The 19,617-nt window shown below is 44.1% G+C and overlaps 1 protein-coding gene across 1 annotated transcript in view; it reads left to right on the top strand.

Moving 5' to 3' along the window:
- LOC124605518 (ABC transporter G family member 20) overlaps positions 1-19,617 on the top strand; it is a 408,656-nt gene that overhangs the window by 326,227 nt on the left and 62,812 nt on the right. The window contains exon 6 of the mRNA XM_047137261.1: positions 6,761-6,854. Within this exon, the coding sequence (XP_046993217.1) occupies positions 6,761-6,854 (94 nt within the window). The remainder of the gene's footprint in view (positions 1-6,760; positions 6,855-19,617) is intronic.

Raw genomic sequence — 19,617 nt, 5'->3', positions numbered from 1 at the left:
GCACATTCCAGACTATCAATGATATTCACGTAATTACCACGGTATTACTCTAGTGTCTCACTGGTCCACTATTTATTTTTGTTAGTATTTTCATTAATGAGTCATCAGCACTGTAAGCAAAGACGAAAAATAAATTTTAGACACTGCCCTTATCTGAAATAATATGGATCAACTTACCGAAAAATTTACAGAAAGAAGGAAAAAATGAGTAAATTTTAATTTCTCGTTGTTGAAGAGATCATTAAAAATGAAGTACAAGCTTGGATTGGAAAAGACTGTGGATGGAAATCGACCGTGTCCTTTTCGCAGAAAACATTTCGTCATTTTCCTTCAACGATCTTCAACGATTTAGGAAAACAATGGAAAATCTAGCCTGCATGGCCGGGCGGGATTTAAACCGCTGTCCACCCGAATCCAAGTCCAGTGCGCAACCCACTTCGCCACCTCGCTCAGTGTGAACAACGGTAGTGAACTGTGAGGTGGCGAACGAGCCGGGATAGCCGGTTCGAGTCCTGGTATAGGAAGAAAGTTTGATTGCCAGTATTTGGCCGACAAAGAGAGGAGAGGTGACGACGAAAAGTTCCAAGACATTAAGCTTTGCACCTGTGTCCTGAATTTACTTCCAAACCGTGTCTTATGTAATGAGAGTATGTGATGGGTGTCATGAGAGATGGGATGACTGGATTATCAGATGGGAGCCGGCGGACCCCTTAATGCTATGCCTAGCTGGCGACTCGGGTCCATCGTCCATAGCTGCCCTAATCGAAGCAGACTGCTTCTCTACCGTCTTATTGTCTCAAGAAAATTATCAAGCACGTACAAGGCAGTTCGAAAACGAAGAACAGATTTCAGTTGTTTATTTCAGACAAACTACGACAGAGAGAAACACATGGCGCATGTCACTGGATACAGGAAATTTCAGAGTTTTTATGTTTACACAGCCTCTAGACCCACACTACACATGAGTACCATGCGTTGCTCGAGAAACATCGAATCGGTATTCCATTTCATTTCACATACGAATCAACACGTCCCTGTTTATTTAATCGACGGAGTCAACGCATCGTTTTCTCAGATCTTGAAGAGTAGCCATAGATGGGACAAAGACTCTGTCTCTTATGTATCCCCACAGAAAAAAAATCGCAAGTTGTGAGGTCTATTAACATCAGAGGCCAAAAGCCATGAACAAAACCTTGCCGACGTTTCCACTCCAATGATGTGCGATGGTCTTGTTAAGATAACGCCACACCTCAAGGCGAAAGTGAGGTTGGGCGTCGTCATGCATACAAATGAAATCAATGGAATCTTCGTGAAGTTACGGAAACAACCAATTTTGCAGCAAGTCCAGGTATGACACTCCTGTCCCAAATTCCTCCGCAAATCAGAAAGATTCATAAACCTGTGGACAGAAACGACGCAAAACGCATTCAGTTTCGGAGAGGCTCTTTCACGTTCGACAACAACCCAAGGATTTTATGACCCCCCAGTTTATTACATTATGGCGGTTTACGTTACCCGATAGATGAAACGTCGATTCATCCGAAAAGATGTTCGGAAACAGTGTTCTCTGTCAGATCCTGGAGAACTGAAATGCAAAATTCGTACCTTCTGTAATGATCGCCGGGACACAATTGCTGCCGTAACTGCAGCTTGTAGACCTTCGTACGCAGGCGTCGTTTCAGAACACGCTACACAGTTCTTTGAGGAAGTAGTGAGTGACTTGTCCGTCGTGTGGGCTTCCGAGGGGATTACGTGTGAACGCATCTCGAATATTCACGACATTTTCGTGAGACGTGCGTGACAGACCAGTGCTCCTTCCTTTGGAAATGGAACCAGCTTCCAAGAATTAATTATGTCAATCATAAATCTGCTTGTGTAGAGGCGGCTTGTTGCTAAATCGACGGCGGAATTCACACTGCACTTGAACAATGGACTGACTTCGCGCAGATCCCAACAAACAAAAGGTATCTGTTGTGGTGTTGTTGCTTTGTTGATAGAAAAACAAACGACAGCGCAGCTGTGTTAGAACTTTGAATCTTCCTCTATCCAGTGACATGCGGAATGTGCATCTATCTTATATGTTTGTCTATAATAAACAACTGAAACCTGTTCTTTCTTTTTGAATCAACTGGTATTTCACAACCTGCAAAAATAAGGAACCTTCTGGTCATCATAAAAGAAAATCTCGGACTTCATATATTTGGTGTGTATCACATTCCGTACAAATGTGGAAAATTTCACGTCGGACAAGTGCAGTGTTGCACTGAACATACGTAACGTAGACTGTGAAAGGAAAAGAAATCTGAAATTCTCCTAGTAGGGGAAGTAGGTCGCTCTGGGACCCGAACCTGGGAACTTTGTCTTTCGCTGGCATTTGCACCACTAACTATGCTATCCAAGCACGGCACATAACCTGCCCTCACATTTACCAGGAAAGTTTCAAATCTGCCGCGCGGGGTAATCGCGCCTTGCCACGGTTAGCGCGGCTCCATCCGCCGGATGTTCGAGTCCTCCGTCCTCCCTTGGGCGTGTGTGTGTGTGTGTGTGTGTGTGTGTGTGTGTGTCTGTGTGTGGGTGTGTTGTCCTTGGATTAAGTTAGTTTAAGTTAGATTAAGTAGCGTGTAAGCCTGGGGACCGGCGACATCGGCAGTTTGGTCCCATATGAACTTACAATCACCACCAAAGTTTCAGATCAGCTTACACCCCGCTGCAGAGTGAAAACATTCTGAAAATAGATCTGCAACGGAAAGCATATGATCGATTTCGAAACGACGCCTCTCAATCTGCTCAGTTAATGGATTCCAGGACAGCATTACTAAGGACGCAATCGGGACACGAGTGCCAGCTAATCTTGTTAATCGAGGTAAGGTTGTTGCCCCAGCGCAGCTTGGTAACCTGCCTTTGAACGAGAGTTGCCACAAACTGTCTGCATCGCAGTGGTGGACAGCGGACCCAAGTTAATATCTACGTAAAATTCCAATCGCCGACACCTATATTTATTCGGAGACGGACTGTGATATACTGACACTTCGCCAGAAAATGGAAATAAAAGCGGCGCTCTTACTGCGATCTAGTGCGGCAAGGTGTCCCTGAAGATTTTATTGCATTTTTATTTGATCCTCTTCGTTACGTATCTTAGAAGCATATATTTCCATCGGGCTTCTTAGACCAGAAAAAATTAAAGCCTTGGTAAGTGAACGCTACAGTTCATTACTGGCCGTGCCACTGCTACAAACCGAGTGAGCTCAGCGCGAGTTCTGATGTGTGAGATCCTTACGGTTGCCGTTATCCACCTAATGGACGTCGTTAAGTCTCAGCTCGGTAATGCAGTTCTGCCGCCTCAGAAGACACCAGAAGCTCCCATCATTCGTTACTCCCAGTTGGCGTCGAAATGAAGGCAAGGAATACGTTGAAAACTATTTTCTTTGAAATGTCTGTTGGAGTTGCCTTAGTGTAGATGAAAGCACGATAAAGTCGTAAAGAGATCTTTCGTTACCCGCTGGCAGAATGGTTTCCTGTTTAAAACAGAAATACGTATGACCGTGGACGTTCTGTTTCTCGTTTAGCAAGCAGTCTTCTTCCAACATCTGACCACCATCGCCTTTCAGCTACTGGTTGCCTTTCTGTACACGCGATAACCCACGGATTTTTCAGTTTGCGTCTGCTGTTGTAGGAACTACATAGTCTAGCGTTAGTAAGGAACCCCTCCGTTTTAATTTCCCCTCCAGTCTAAAATTAACAATACGCGCTGATACTTACGTCTATATTTCTTTCGCTGAAACAAGATCATGTAATTCACTACATCCGTTGTGTATGACGAATTACAAATCTGATTTAAACTGGCGAAAATTAACTCAAAAAATATTTAACGAAAAAACTGAATCAAAACAGATTATTTTCCTACCAGAATTTTCAAGAAGACCTGGCACCAAAAACCTTTAAAAACAACAGTAATTAGATGTATTAATCTTCCTGCATCACCGATTATTCTACCATTACAGAACCAGTAATTCAGTTCACATAAACTCCTACATCTGCTTATTTTCGTTTGTGTCTGCCACGTATGTTTCGAATTACTTTAGTCGTTTATTCAAGTAATAACTATTTCAGTCTATTTACCTGTCACTGCTTGTTCTTCACTATTCGTAGACACACCTGCGGCTCTACATGGTCGTTTCTGCCTGTCACTTACACCAACAGCTCATTTACCCTTTAATTATATAATAAATATCTCATTCTAATTACTTAAATCAAACTTTTAAATCATATGCATACTGTTAACTCATGGAAACACTTGCCGCTTGTAATGTTTACTTGCGTCCCTTACTTATGGTTGTAAATGTTTTATTCTGTAATTATCATCATTGCAACGTAGCAAAGAGAGACATCTAACATGTTACATACTACTCGTACTAACGTTCAGTGTTTGTTTACTTTGAAACCAAGTCCACCTAAATTGACTTATTGTGTTAAAGCTTTAAGATAAGGTTGTAGCTATTTCAGAGTAGGTTATAATAGCATTTTAAATTTTTAATTTGGGTTATGACTGAATGAAATATGGAAAATCAAACTTTTGTAGCCCCTAAAAGACGTTAGGTAGGCAACCTGCAATTGATATTGTGCGGCGGGTTAGCTGTTTAGTATATTTAGGGGGTACTGAAATGTAATGCCTCTGATTTTTTTATGTGAAAACTCATAAACCATTTTAAAGTAAACAAACTTGTTTAACATTCTACCTCTTTCTTCTTCGTATCCACGTATTTACAGCCCTCTGCCGCTAGCTGGCTCCTAATTGCAGCTTGTAATATGGCGGTGTGTATCACAAGTGTGTGGGTGCATGCGGAGCAGCGTGCTATAATCGAGTTTCGACTTGGAAGGGTTCGTCCACACACGGAGCACCCACGCCTTCAGGATAACAATGCCAGTCCACACACGACCGCTGGGACAATTCTACGTCTTGGGTTCCTGTCATCCATCATGCTCCATAAGCTTTTGACTTGGCCCCATCCGATTTTCATCCGTTTCCAAAAACGAAGAACATCTTCGAGTACATCACTTTGATAGCAATGAAGCAGTATAAGCAGACGTGAAGTTGTGGCTCCGTCAACAAAATCAAATATTCTACAGGACACTATAGACAAACTGGTCTCTCGTTAGGAGAAATATGTTCGTCGTCAGGGTGATTAAGATGAGAAATACACTCATGCTCATAAATTAAGGATAATGCTGATACATGGTGAAACAACGCTCTAGTGGGTGGTTTGCGGGTTTAAATTACCTCGGGGTGTGAACATGTGGTGCATATGACGTGCAGTCGTCGCATGGCGGCGCTGGCAGCAGTCCACATAGGGAGAGTGTGTTGGTGCATGTCAGAATACGGTGCAGCGAGTAAATGTGTAGACGTTTTCAGACGTGCTAATGGTGACTGTGTGTTGAAAATGGCTCAAAGAACACATATTGATGACGTTATGAGGGGTAGAATACTAGGGCGACTGGAGGATGGTCAAAAACAGCAGGTCGTAGCACGGGCCCTCCGAGTGCCACAAAGATTATGGCAACGATTCCAGCAGACAGGAAACGTGTCCAGGCGCTACAGTACGGGACGTCCACAGTGTACAACACCACAAGAAGACCGATATCTCACCATCAGTGCCCGCAGACAGCCAGGGAGTACTGCAGATAGCCTGGCTCGGGACCTTACCGCAGCCACTGGAATAGTTGTCTCCAGACAAACAGTCTACCGGAGACCTGCAAGGTGCATTACACTGACCCCTGCTCACAGGAGAGCCCGTAAAGCCTAGTGTCAAGAACAAAGTACATGGTTACTGGAACAGTGGTCCCATGTTATGTTCACGGACGAGTCCAGGTATAGTCTGAACAGTGATTCCCGCTGAGTTTTCATCTGACCAACCCTTTGATGTCCTTGAAAGGGGCCTGAGGACGTGGTTTGATGGTGTGGGGTGGTGCACGTACTCCCCTGCATGTCTTTGACAGAGGAACTGTAACAGGTCAGGTGTATCGGGACGTCATTTTCCACCAGTATGCCCGCCTTTTCAGGGCTGCAGTGGGTCTCACTTTCCTCCTAATGGATGATAACGCAAGGCCCCACCGAGCTGTCATCGAGGAGGGGTACCTTGAAACAGAAGATATCTGGCGACTGGAGTGGCCTGCCTGTTCTCCAGACCTAAACCCCATCGAGCACGTCGGGGATGCTCTCGGTTGACGTATCGCTGCACGTCTTCAAACCCCTACTACGCTTCAGGAGCTCCGACAGGCACTGGTGCAAGAATGGGAGGCTATACCCCAGCAGCTGCTCGACCACCTGATCCAGAGAATGCCAACCCGTTGTGCGGGCTGTGTACGTGTGCATATCCCATATTGATGTGGGGGTACATGCGCAGGAAACAGTAGCGTTTTGTAGCAAATGTGTTTCGGTACGGTTTTCTCAACTTATCACCAATACAGTGGACTTACAGATCTATGTCGTGTTTGTTCCCTATGTGCCTACGCTACTAGCGCCAGTTTTGTGTAATGCCACGTTGTGTGGCACCACATTCTGCAATTATCCTTAATTTATGAGCATGAGTGTAAATATGTAGACATGAAAGATAAAGATGTAGAATGTTAACAACGTTCGTTTTATTGAAAAAGCTTTAAGAGAATTCACATAGAGAATTCGGAGGATCTTTCGCTAGCAGTCATTTTTGTCATTACTTTTTGTTGCAGGTGGTTGAGTGACGTTTGTATGTGTATGTTGCAGTATCTGGAATCATCTGGTGAACATCACCAAGGACGGCAACAAGACGGTCATCATCACGACGCACTACATAGAAGAGGCTCGGCAAGCGCACGTGGTACGTACTGAAAGAAGCCCTTGGTCTCAGACAAAATGTGGCCTAGCGGCTCCGTCTAGTATGCAGTCTGCGTCAGTGAAATAAAGTACGACTATCTATAGACTGAGCACAGTGAAATGTGCTCTTTGCCAAACGTCAAATTGAGATTTTTACTTTACTTTCCTACAATGCTGTTTGCTTGCGTTACGTGCTAAGAGGGAAACTTTAATGTTACATGAATTTGCCATTTTTCTACAAATTTATGTATCATTAGCAGCAATGGTGAATAATTGTTGCTGCTACGGCTACAAAGAGATAGAAGGAAAATTGGTTTTTCATAGGTGAGTAACATAAAGGCCTAATTGTGGTTATTGTGTTAGTAAGAGGCATTAAAAATATCTAGACGCAGTATAATAAAGGTCTAATTAAAAAAAAAAAAAAAAAAAAAAAAAGCTTAACTCCGTCCGAACAGGCCTTGGAAGGCTCAGCGGTACCGACCGGCCGCCGTGTCATCCTCAGCGCACAGGCGTCACTGGATGCGGATACAGAGGGGTATATGCTCAGCACACCGCTCTCCCGGCCGTATGTCAGTTTACAAGACCGGAGCCGCTCGTCTCCAAACAAATAGCTCCTCAGTTTGCCTCACAAGGGCTGAGTGCACCCCACTTGCCAACAGCGCTCGGCAGAATACCGCAGAGATAAGTTATACGACAGTATGTCCATCTGTTTACGATACAAATGCTACATAAATTCAGGAGTGTGTACATTGAATTAAACACATTTGAGCATTTTTCACTGCACCATTAAATGAATCTCTCTAAGCCATTGGGCTAATGTGAAAGCGACTACAGTAGAAAACTGTGGTACTAGTACCTATGAACACAGAAAATAATCATGTCCAATTAACATTTTGGTTCCTCTGAGGTTGAAAAAGGATTGAAAAGACTGTACCACAAAGTGAAAGCAGAAGAATTTCCTTTCCGAAATACATTTTAGTGTGATAAATTGCTAATTTATTGCACGTCATAGCTTGAAATTCAAAATTTTTGGGACATTTTCATTTTGGTGTATTATAGCTGGAGTTACGAATGATGCCGTTTGAGTTTAGGCTTGTTCTGCGCCTCTACGTCACGCTTCTCTGACAACCAGTGAGCATTCAGTAGTGTTCTCGGTACCCTGCTATGGATGGCGTAGCCAATACAAGATGGGACGTGATCATAGCGTATTATTTAGTGAATTTTTATTCCATTTATTACGAATTTTCACGTCTGATGAGGATGGTAAGCGACAAATTCTGCACAAGCTAGGCATAATTTTCAGCATACACGCTTTCTTCAATGCAGCGCACTCGTATGCGATTACTGCAACCGTTGTTCGGAACCGGCAACAATGGAACGTAGTAAAAATCGGAAAAGTGAAATATTGCAACGTTAGGAGAAGGCGATTCATTAAGCCTAAATAAACATATCATCTTAATCAGTTGAAAGCATAGCGCTAGAAAAGTGAATTTGTTGCCCTCTGTCAAAGGGTAATTGCACCGTACTTTCTTCACCGTTTTCGTATGCAGATGAAGGTAGAAACTTGTTGTATGTGCACCGGAAACGAATCTTCCGAGGGAGGTTGCCACATCTCGTTCAAAGAACATTGTATGCCCTTCATACAGGAACGCGTCGATGGTTAAGTTCTCGCCAGAGATCGTAGAACTATTCTTGAAAGGAGCGAAGTAAAGAAAATTAGTATCTATCTTCTTCGAACCGAGAGATCGCAAGAGATGAAATGCGGCCTTAAAAATGGACAAGATTGCCAGAGAAATGGTTTGCCTTTTTTTAGAGGAACCAGCCTTGCAGTCACTTTAGCTTGTTTACGGAAACCACGGAAAACCTAAATTAACGTCTTAGAATCAATGTCTTCGAACGGCGACTTAAATCCCTCGTATACTGAATGAGAGTTCAGTGTTTTGCCACCGTACCATCTAAAACATGTAGCGCATTCGGTTATCCATGTCGTGCTGAGCTGTCAGTAGCTTCGAGAAATTCTGGCAGTTCTTCCATCATTTTTCAGCACTAAATGATCAACTGACAAGTAAAATCATGTTTGGGAATCGATGCAAATTCCGTATGAAATCCGATGATGTCCAGTAGGCTGACGACAGTAGAAGTCTTCTTTCTTGACTTTCGGAAATCTCCGACACAGTTCCACAAGATCGCCTAGTAAACAAAATACATGATTAAGGAGTATCAGAACAGATATGCGATGGGCAGAAGACTTCCTTGTAAACAGATTCTAGTTATTAGATCCTAAAGTGCAGGACTCGTGAGAATTGAAACTGAAGTCCACTATGCCTCAAGAAAATGAGATGAGACTGTTATTGTCCAGTTTGTCTACGAAGTATATACCCTGAAGACCCAAAGAAACTGGTACACCTGTGTAATATCGCGTAAGGCTTCCGCGAGCACGCAGAAGTGCCGCAACACGACGTGGCATGGATTCGACTAACGTCTGAAGTAGTGCTGGAGGGAACTGACACCATGAATCCAGCAGGGCTGTCCATAAATCCATAGCAGTATGAGCGGGTGGAGATCGTTCATGAACAGCAACTGCAAGGCATTCCAGATATGATCAATAATGTTCATGTCTGGGGAGTTTGGTGGCCAGCGGAAGTGTCTAAACTCAGAAGAGTGTTCCTGGAGTCACTCAGTAACAATTCTAGACACTTGGGGTGTCGCATTGTCCTGCTGGCATTGCCCAAGTCCGTCGGAATGCACAATGGACATGAATGGATGCAGGTGATCAGAAAGGATGCTTACGTACGTGACACCTGTCAGAGTCGTACCTAGATGTACAAGGGTCCCATATCAGTTCAAGTGCATACGCCCCACACCATTACAGAGCCTCCACCAGCTTGAACAGTCCCCTGCTGACATGCAGAGCCCATGAATTCATAACGTTGTCTCCTACCTGTACAAATGGTTCAAATGGCTCTGAGCACTATGCGACTTAACTTCTGAGGTCATCAGTCGCCTAGAACTTAGAACTACTTAAACCTAACTAACCTAAGGACATCACACACATCCATGCCCGAGGCAGGATTCGAACCTGCGACCGTAGCGGTCACGCGGTTCCAGACTGAAGCGCCTTTAACCGCACGGCCACATACCTGTACATGGTCATCCGCTTGATATAATTTGAAACGAAACTCGTGCGACCAGGCAACAAGTTTCCACTCACTAACAGTCCAATATCGGTGCTCATGGGCCCAGGAGAGGGGTAAAGCTATGTGTCGTGCAGTCATCAAGGGTGCTCGAGTGGGCCTTCGGCCCCGAAAGCCCATATCGGTGATGTTTCGTTGAATGGTTCGCACGTTGACACTTGTTGGTAGCTCAGCACTGAAATCTACAGAAATTTGTGGAAGGGTTGCACTTCTGTCACGTTGAACAATTCTCTTCGGTCGTCTCTGGTCCCGTTCTTGCACGATATTTTTCCGGCCTCAGATGTGATGATTTACCGGATTCCTGATATTCACGTGGAATGGTAGTATGGGAAAATCCCCACTTCATGGCTACCTCGGAGATGCTGTGCACCATCGCTCGCTCGCCGACTATAATTCCACGTTCAAACTTACTTAAATCTTGATAACCTGTCATTGTAGCAGCAGTAACAGCTCTAACAACTGCGCCAGACACTTGTCTTATATGGACGTTGCCGACCACAGCGCCATATTCTGCCTGTTTACAAATATCTGTATTTGAATACGCATGCTTATACCAGTTTCTTAGGCGCTTCAGTGTAAATGGCTTGTTTGGACACGACAGATGAAGTTGTATACAGGTATGTTGTTACGAAATTCAAGATTTGATGCACTCGCTACCAAAACCAGCAGCTGTGCCTCAACATAAGTAATTATGTAATGTAAGCCCTGCAAAGACACGAGCTGACCAGACATTGTTTAAGTGCATTCCAGGAATCAATTACGACAGTGTACTATCTACAAGTATATCGACCACATAAATCTAACAGTGAGAAAGGCAGACACTGGATTTCGCAAAAAATCGTAACAAATTAAAATTCACACGTGAAAGACGTCATAATAAAACTCGTGTTCGGACATTTCTTGAATATTGCACGACGCTGTGTTATTCTCATCAGGTGAAATATGTGGAAAAGACTTAAAGGAGAGTTATTTGGTTTGTCACTATTTCACTTGTTATATTGTCACAGGAAAATTGAACAAACTCAAGCGGGATGCGCTGCAGGGAGGGTCCAGCACATCGCAGACACAATTGCTGACAATATACTTTTCGATATGAATCAAGAAAAAAATTATTCCCTTTAACTTACATTTTGTGTAATGGTCTTGAAATAAATATTAAAGAAATCCATGTGTTTTGATGGCATACGCGATCCATTCGCCAATGAGACAGAAAAGTGTGGTATGGGGGATGTTAGTGCACTACGTCACTCCGCCACATATCGCAGAATGACTTGAAGATTATTGATGTTGTTGTACATCATTTCAACCGAGTGCCCCAGGATGTGCATTTTCAGTTTTTCATGTCTCAACTGATAATCCATTAATTTCCTGCGTGCAGCCACGCAAATTTCAACTCCTCCGCTGATATCTCGGGCGCGTGAATTCCGACTAACCTCTGAGTGAGTCAACAGAACGAGCCTCCTGGCTCACTCCAAAGACGAATGAAAAATACTCGGCCGAGTTGAAATTCACACGGCTGCATGCTAGAAAATTAGTGGGTTGCGTCTAAACCATACATTCAAACAAGACACGACCGATTCAAATGGTTCAAATGGCTCTGAGCACTATGGGACTCAACTGCTGTGGTCATAAGTCCCCTAGAACTTAGAACTACTTAAACCTAACTAACCTAAGGACAGCACACAACACCCAGCCATCACGAGGCAGAGAAAATCCCTGACCCCGCCGGGAATCGAACCCGGGAACCCGGGCGTGGGAAGCGAGAACGCTACCGCACGGCCACGAGATGCGGGCACGACCGATTCGTTTCTTCACCCTCGTATGTGATAATTCTCTTTATCCAATGACCTAGTATCGACGACAACTTAAACTGTAACCTTCCTTTTTCGGACAAACGATGTGACACTGTCGTGAATTACTGTCTCTATATTTTCGCCTTCGGTAACTTCTTTATTTATTAAAAATTCACAGTGTGCACCTTCACTGTTGTTTCCAATTAAAGTCGTTGTTTGTAATTGAGCACTATCAAGAATAAAACGGATAATGTTTGAGAAGCATATACCATGCGCCTTGTTCGCAGCCCAGCAGAACGTGCAACTGACGGAAAGATGAGGATCGCTTTACAAATCTATTTGCATCTCATGCATCAAACAGGAAATTCCAGTTGGCGTGGCTCCTCACAGAACTACGATCTTTCATAAGGCCAGCTGACAAGCTGAGTGAAGCCTTCGTGACGTAGTTGTAGGGTCGCGCAGTACAAGGCGACCAGCATCGTAACTTGCCGCAAGGACAGCGTGAGAGAAACCTAATGACGTCACGCAAATTTCTCACTAATCGATAGCACACTTTTGCACTAAGAGTATCGGGAATGTCGCTGGAAAATTTTGCTTCTCAACTTGTCGACGAATTTCTTTACTGTGAAAAGTTAAGCCGTATAACCCCACTCCTACTGCAAGCTGGACCGCTTTCTTGTGTGGACATTTAGTGATGTATTAGTGTGCTCGAAGTGGAAAGTGTGTTTCTGATTTGAGCTTCGGAACTGGAGTAAGAGTTTGGAGAGAGACAGACTATTGAGGAAGAAACTCCGACAATCTTCTAGTTGGTGACGCGAATAATCGCAGAGAGAGAAGGCTGTCAGACAATTACACTATCACACGGGGTTAAGCTTGCCTGTAGCATGATTTGCGTAGCAGCTAAGAACGTCGTTCTAGCATGAGTTTGCTGACCTGAGGGCTAAATGTTTTTCCATTTGTCGACTTGACAGCTTGTCATTAAGTGATTTGTTCAAAAATGGTTCAAATGGCTCTGAACACTATGGGACTCAACTGCTGAGGTCATTAGTCCCCTAGAACTTAGAACTAGTTAAACCTAACTAACCTAAGGACATCACAAACAACCATGCCCGAGGCAGGATTCGAACCTGCGACCGTAGCGGTCTTGCGGTTCCAGACTGCAGCGCCCTTAACCGCACGGCCACTTCGGCCGGCCTAAGTGATTTGTACTCATAGCTGTAAACTTCAATAGATAACGAAATATTTAAACGAAGCGAGCAAATACGCTTGTAGATTAAATTAAGCACTTTTTACTGGCCATTTCATCAGATGGATGACGATAACTTCCTTATTCTCGAAAAACCCGAAGCTTCGGATAACGTACAGACACATTTCTTGTTAAGAGAAAAGATGCATATTAGGGACTCGTTTCCCTCTTCCCCTGTGGAAGGAGACCTTGTAGTGTTAAACATCTCGTGCCTAGTACAGCGAAGGCGATGCCATACCGCGTGACCTAGAAAGTATCTGACTCGAACCTAGTTGGAGATGTGGATCAGGCAATTACTTTGATCGTTAATTAATCGAAGCTGACCATCAGATGTAGGTGAATTGGAGGCGCAATACCACAATCGTAAAATAGGAAGAACCGAAATGAGATATATCCTGAAATCAAGATTTAGAAAGCAACAGAGAACGAATATTAAGCGCTGAAGTCGGGAAGAAAGAATGCATTAGTGTTCAATATCAAGCTGACATGTTGTCGAGCGTCATTTGAAATATGCAATCAAATAAAACCCTGTAAGACTGAGGACGAGGTAGAGAGAGAATGGCTAGCAATGCGGAGCAACAATGGATCATTACGGAGCGTTACATAGCCTGTAGGCCAGTAGCACTCAACCTGGCCCCTTCCGTCCTCTACACTCTTCTTAAAATTACTTTATGATTGATATTTCAGCAAGTCGAGTGGTAGGGGAAAGCCACCAGTCAATCGTAGTTCTTTCTCGAGCACCACGTGCTTGATGGGTTGCCCGTTTCGTAGCTTACATGTGCCGTCTTGTGGAGCGTAGCTGACTGCTGGCTAGAAACACAGCCGCCCGCCAGTGCAATCTGTCACTCGCGAAGTAATTTTAATCGGAGTATAGTGAACGTCTCAGCTCTCATGGTGGGCGGGTAGGCGGTAGGTGTCTTAAAAACATTTTGGTTAGGTTTTTGTAATTTTTGACATGAAATATTTGGTGAGTAATTGTTGTTATACGCTTTGACTTGCTGTGACACTGCTTTAAAAATATTATAAAATAAAATTATTTTCCTACTTTACATGTCGCAGCGTTACTGAAGAGCCGGTGGGCGGTTGGAAAATTTTACTACCAACAGAGACACAAAAGTGGGCGGTAAGTAACAGATTGACTACCCCTGCAGTTGGCCGTAGCATCTCGCCGTGTTCTGTCGATGGGGGCTGGCGGTTGTACACGAAGTCCTCTGTGATGGACATGGAAATTACACACTGACTGCTCAGGACGCCGACAAAAGCAAGAAAACACATACTGTAGAAGTAGGAACTGTTTCCTATTGCCACCCTAAACGACTGTTCCTACAAAGAAGGCTGTGAATTTTGCCACATCTGTTAGGTTATCGTTACCTGTCTGTTCCTAACAGACAACCACCTCGCAGCAATGAATCCCTGCACTCTTGGAATCCTTCTTCAAACCAAGGAGCTTCTCTGTCACCACCCTCTTGGTGACCACCAGTAACTATAGTTTGGAAGTCGTTGCTTTAAAATTAATTTGACTCAAAATTTGCTCCTCTGCAGAAGGAAAATGATCAAATAATTTCCGTCTCACTCTCGGCTCTGGGATCCTTAGGTTTTTTAATTATAATTTATAGTTTGATTACCTAATAAAATACGAGGGTTGGAACTTTAATAGTGGCAACTATTTATTTACTGATACGTGTTTCAAAGTTTTACTGGCCTTCAAAGTAGTCACCAGCATTGTGTATAACCTGTTGCCAGCGATGTAGAAGTCGTAGGATACTCTTAGCAGTGCCAGTTGTATTGACAGTTCCAGCGGCGCGGTCTATTGTCCGACGAATTTGTAGCAGTTCTGAAGCGAATGCCGTGAAGTGTTCCCTTCAGTTTAGAAATCGAGTTGAACTCACGAGGGTTTAAGTCAGGGGAGAGCAGTAGGTGGTATAGCATTTAGCAGCCCCATCAGTCAAACAAATCAATAACAGCTTGCACTGTACGTGCTTGAGCATTGTCCTGCAAAATGACGGCCAGGTCCTGCAGAAAGTGTCATCACTTCTAAGCTGGTCGTAGGTTGTGTTCCAAAAATAACAGCATAGAGACAGAGATGAAACTTTCTGCAGGACCTGACCATCATTTTGCAGGACAATGCTGAAGCACGTACAGTGCAAGCTGTTATTGATTTGTTTGGCTGATGGGGCTGCTAAGTGCTATACCAACTACTGCACTCACCAGCCTTAAGCCCTCGTGAGGTCAACTCGATTTCTAAACTGAAGGAAACACACTACGGCATTCGCTTCAGAACTGGTACAAATTAGTCGGGCAGTAGATCACGTCGCTCGAACTGTCAACACAACTGCCACTACTAAGTGTATCCTACGCCTTCCACATCGCTCGCAACGGGTTATACACAATGCTGGTGACTACTTTGAAGGTCAGTAAAATTTTGAACACTTATCTATTTTGTACGAGCTGTAAATAAATAGTTGCCACTGTTAAAGTTCCAACCCTCATCAATGTAGCATTACAACCTCTTCTTCCTGTCCTTTTCTGTTGGGGTGTACGTCCGTACATCTTTAAACGGATAACCTGGTCTTCCTTCTGATATTATTTGTGCCTTGCAAGTGCGACACTTTCACTTTATTGTCCGATAGTAAAGTCAGTGCAATGCCACGATTTGCGCCTGGATCTAAATTTTTTTACAGGTGAGACGGAGCATGATATCCTGGATTGAGAGTCATCTACAGTAGCTTACGTAATGCCTACTGTGCCTCGGGAGAGTGTAAAAGGACCGTTACTGTTCATTTTTACGCATTAATGATTTTTCTTCTTCCTTGCGCCGTTGTAACAGGGTCCTCTTTCTCAGGTCTGTGCATGCCATTTCTTACGATCAAACGGTCTAGACTTCCTGACTTATGATGTGCATTTATAGTACACAGCCACCGTAATTTAGGCCTTCCACGCTGTCTCTGGCCTTCGACAATGTCGATGTTGGGCTGAGCTTATAATGAGATGATGGTCTGAGATGACGACTGAGCTGCGCGATGCCCGTACGATGTGTTGATTCCAGCCAAGTCTCCTTACTTCCATCTTCCCATTGAATGGAGCCGTTTCAGCACGTTGTCGAATCGTTGTCTTGTTGATACAGTCGAGCGAGAAGTGCCTAATGAATTTCTCACTGTCCGCATTTCCGCCACCTGTAGTGAGTGTTCAGCGCTTCGACGTGCGGACCTATACTTGGTACCACGTAACGCTATTACCTCACCATTATGTGGCACATATACAGGGTGAGTCACCTAACATTACCGCTGGATATATTTCGTAAACCACATCAAATACTGACGAATCGATTCCACAGACCGAACGTGAGGAGAGGGGCTAGTGTAATTGTTTAATACTAACCATACAAAAATGCACGGAAGTATGTTTTTTAACACAAACCTACGTTTTTTTAAATGGAACCACGTTAGTTTTGTTAGCACATCTGAACATATAAACAAATACGTAATCAGTGCCGTTTGTTGCATTGTAAAATGTTAATTACATCCGGAGATATTGTAACCTAAAGTTGACGCTTGAAACCTCCGACGTTCAGTTGCGTGTTGTAACAAACACTTCATTGCAGGGGCCCAAACAGCTGCAACATACATCGCGTTTCTACAGAATGACCTGCCAACGTTGCTCGAAAATGTCCCACTGGAAACGCGTCGACGTATGTGGTATCAGCATGATGGTGCACCTGCCCATTCCGCAATTAGCACTAGGCTGACCCTTGACAGGATGTTCGACGGGCGTTTCATAGGACGTGGTGGACCCATAAATTGGCCAGCCCGTTCTCCTGATCTTACACTTCTGGACTTCTTTCTGTGGGGTACGTTAAAGGAGAATGTGTACCGTGATGTGCCTACAACCCCAGAGGATATGAAGCAACGTATTGTGGCAGCCTGCGGCGACATTACACCAGATGTACCGCGGCGTGTACGACATTCATTACGCCAGAGATTGCAATTGTGTGCAGCAAATGATGGCCACCACATTGAACATCCATTGGCCTGACATGTCGGGACACACTCTATTCCACTCCGTAATTGAAAACTGAAACCACGTGTGTACGTGTACCTCACCCCTCATGGTAATGTACATGTGCGTCATTGAAAAAGACCAATAAAAAGGTGTTAGCATGTGGGCGTAATGTGCTGTTCCACTCTCTTCTGTACCTAAGGTCCATCACCGTTCCCTTTGGATCCCTACGTAATTCGGTGCTCTCCGATACACACCATCAAACAGCGGAGGAGTGGTGCTCAAGCGTCAACTTTAGGTTACAATATTTCCGGATGTAATTAACATTTTACAATGCAACAAACGGCACTGATTACGTATTTGTTTATATGTTCAGATGCGCAAACAAAACTAACGGGGTTCCATTTTAAAACCAATACGTGATAAGCTAGGAGCGGTTTTATTTGTGACTAATTATGGGTAGTAATCGCTGGTATAGGACCGTCTTACGGCTGGCGTTCACTGCGCGTGTCTGAATGTCACAGAAAATTACCACAATACGCATGTGTGGGCTGCCGTAAATCCTCGATGAGTCGTGGAGGTGAGGCATCAGGGTTGCTTCAGTGTCAACGTAAGGGCAGTAATTAATGCAGGCGACAGACCCATACGGCCACACAAGTGCTGTGTATCGTCGGTTTCTGCGCAATGAAAGAAACGACAGTGATTTATGCACGACGGGGGACCGTGCAACAGTACCTTACCGAAACGTTTCATGGGTGATGGGTCGGTCGAAGAGCTTCAGAGCAGGACCTCCCCATTCAGCGTACCTGAACACTTCGCATTTCTGGCTGTGGTGATATTTAAAGCCGTTGGTGTACGCGCAAGCCATCGACGATGAGCAGGCGTAATCCGACTGGATCCAAGTGTATTTGAAAGAGTGTGCGACTTGCTGCGAAGAATGGCTGAAGCATGTGTCAGGATACGTGACAACAACATGCATCACTGCCTACAATGTCTACTTCTACGCAACAGGCAGATTGGAATGAGATAACACATTGGCCCATACCTCAACAGGTATCGGTTCCAGACATATAATTAATTATATTAACTCTCTTCTGCTTTCGAGCTATAGGAATATTTGACATTCTTTTTAACAGCCTCCTATTGCGAGTAATGCGAACTGCATACTCTTAGTTGGAGGGAAAGCACATGAAAATCCCTTGGTTGGTGTGGTGTCACCGCCAGACACCACACTTGTTAGGTGGTAGCCTTTAAATCGGCCGCGGTCCGTTAGTATACGTCGGACCCGCGTGTCGCCACTATCAGTGATTACAGACCGAGCACCGCCATACGTCAGGTCTAGTCTAGAGAGACTCCCTAGCATTCGCCCCCAGTTGTACAGCCGACTTTGCTAACGATGGTTCACTATCTACATACGATATCATTTGCAGAGACGACAGTTTAGCATAGCCTTCAGTTACGTCATTTGCTACGACCTAGCAAGGCGCCATATTCAGTTACTATAATTACTATCCTCAGAATCATGTACCGTCAAGAGCGACGTTCATCATTAATGGATTAAAGTTAAGTATCAAACTAATTATGTCCGCTTTCTGAATTCTCATTTCTTGTCATGTTCCAGACCTCACGTCAGTATAGTTCTTTCCTCCTCACGCCAGCCTGCCTGAGCTAAAACACGTGCATTTCGGCCTCCACTCGTAACACGGTGTTGGCTCTTCTGCTAACACAAAAGTTGGATACTAGGAAATTGCATTTTATGGAGAAAGGAGGTTGTATACGAAACATTTGTACTGAGAACAATTGAATACTGTTACAGTATATTGGAACCATATTGAAAAATCTTATCAGACCGACACTCGAAGAAAGGCGCTGCTCTTTTCGCAAGATCGTTGTTAGAAGACATTCAGAACTCTCCTTAAAGGCAGTAACTTCGTATATTCTTCATTGAACTAGGTATCTATTCCGAGGAGACGGTGCAGATAAAATTAGACAAATATATGCTCACAGAAAGACAGACCAAGCAGTCATTCTTCTTACGCTCTATCCACGAAAGGAACTGGAAGATACCTAAATATAATTATATGGTGCGATGAAAAATACCCTCTGTCCCGGCTTTGAGTAGTTTTGGTGAGTACAGATGCTGGCTGCATGGTATTAATGTCGAACACTCGCATCTTACAGTAAGGGCAGTGAAATGGTGAAATTTATAGACAGTAGGGAAACTCGTGCCAACAGCAGTGCATAAGCATCGTGTTGGGAGCGCACACAGAAGAATCCGCAGAGAGCTGTGACAGAATTCCCAATGACCTGACCTCGGTGGGACAATCCCTGTTATTGAGAATACAGATGACGCCACGGTTCTGCGTATATAGTATGCAAGGCTAACGAGACTGTACACAGAAACTGAGTTTTCTGTATCTTTCCTAGGACGGTTGAAGACGAGAGCTGAAACACTGCCCAGCTGTGCAGTCGTAGCTGGCCTTTTTTTTCGGTCTGTAATATCTCGTTTGTCATCAAATTAGTAATCACTTATCCACC

Source organism: Schistocerca americana, chromosome 3, assembly GCF_021461395.2.
Source record: "Schistocerca americana isolate TAMUIC-IGC-003095 chromosome 3, iqSchAmer2.1, whole genome shotgun sequence".
NCBI classification, from domain to species: domain Eukaryota; kingdom Metazoa; phylum Arthropoda; class Insecta; order Orthoptera; family Acrididae; genus Schistocerca; species Schistocerca americana.
This window is presented reverse-complemented; position numbering and strand designations above follow the sequence as displayed.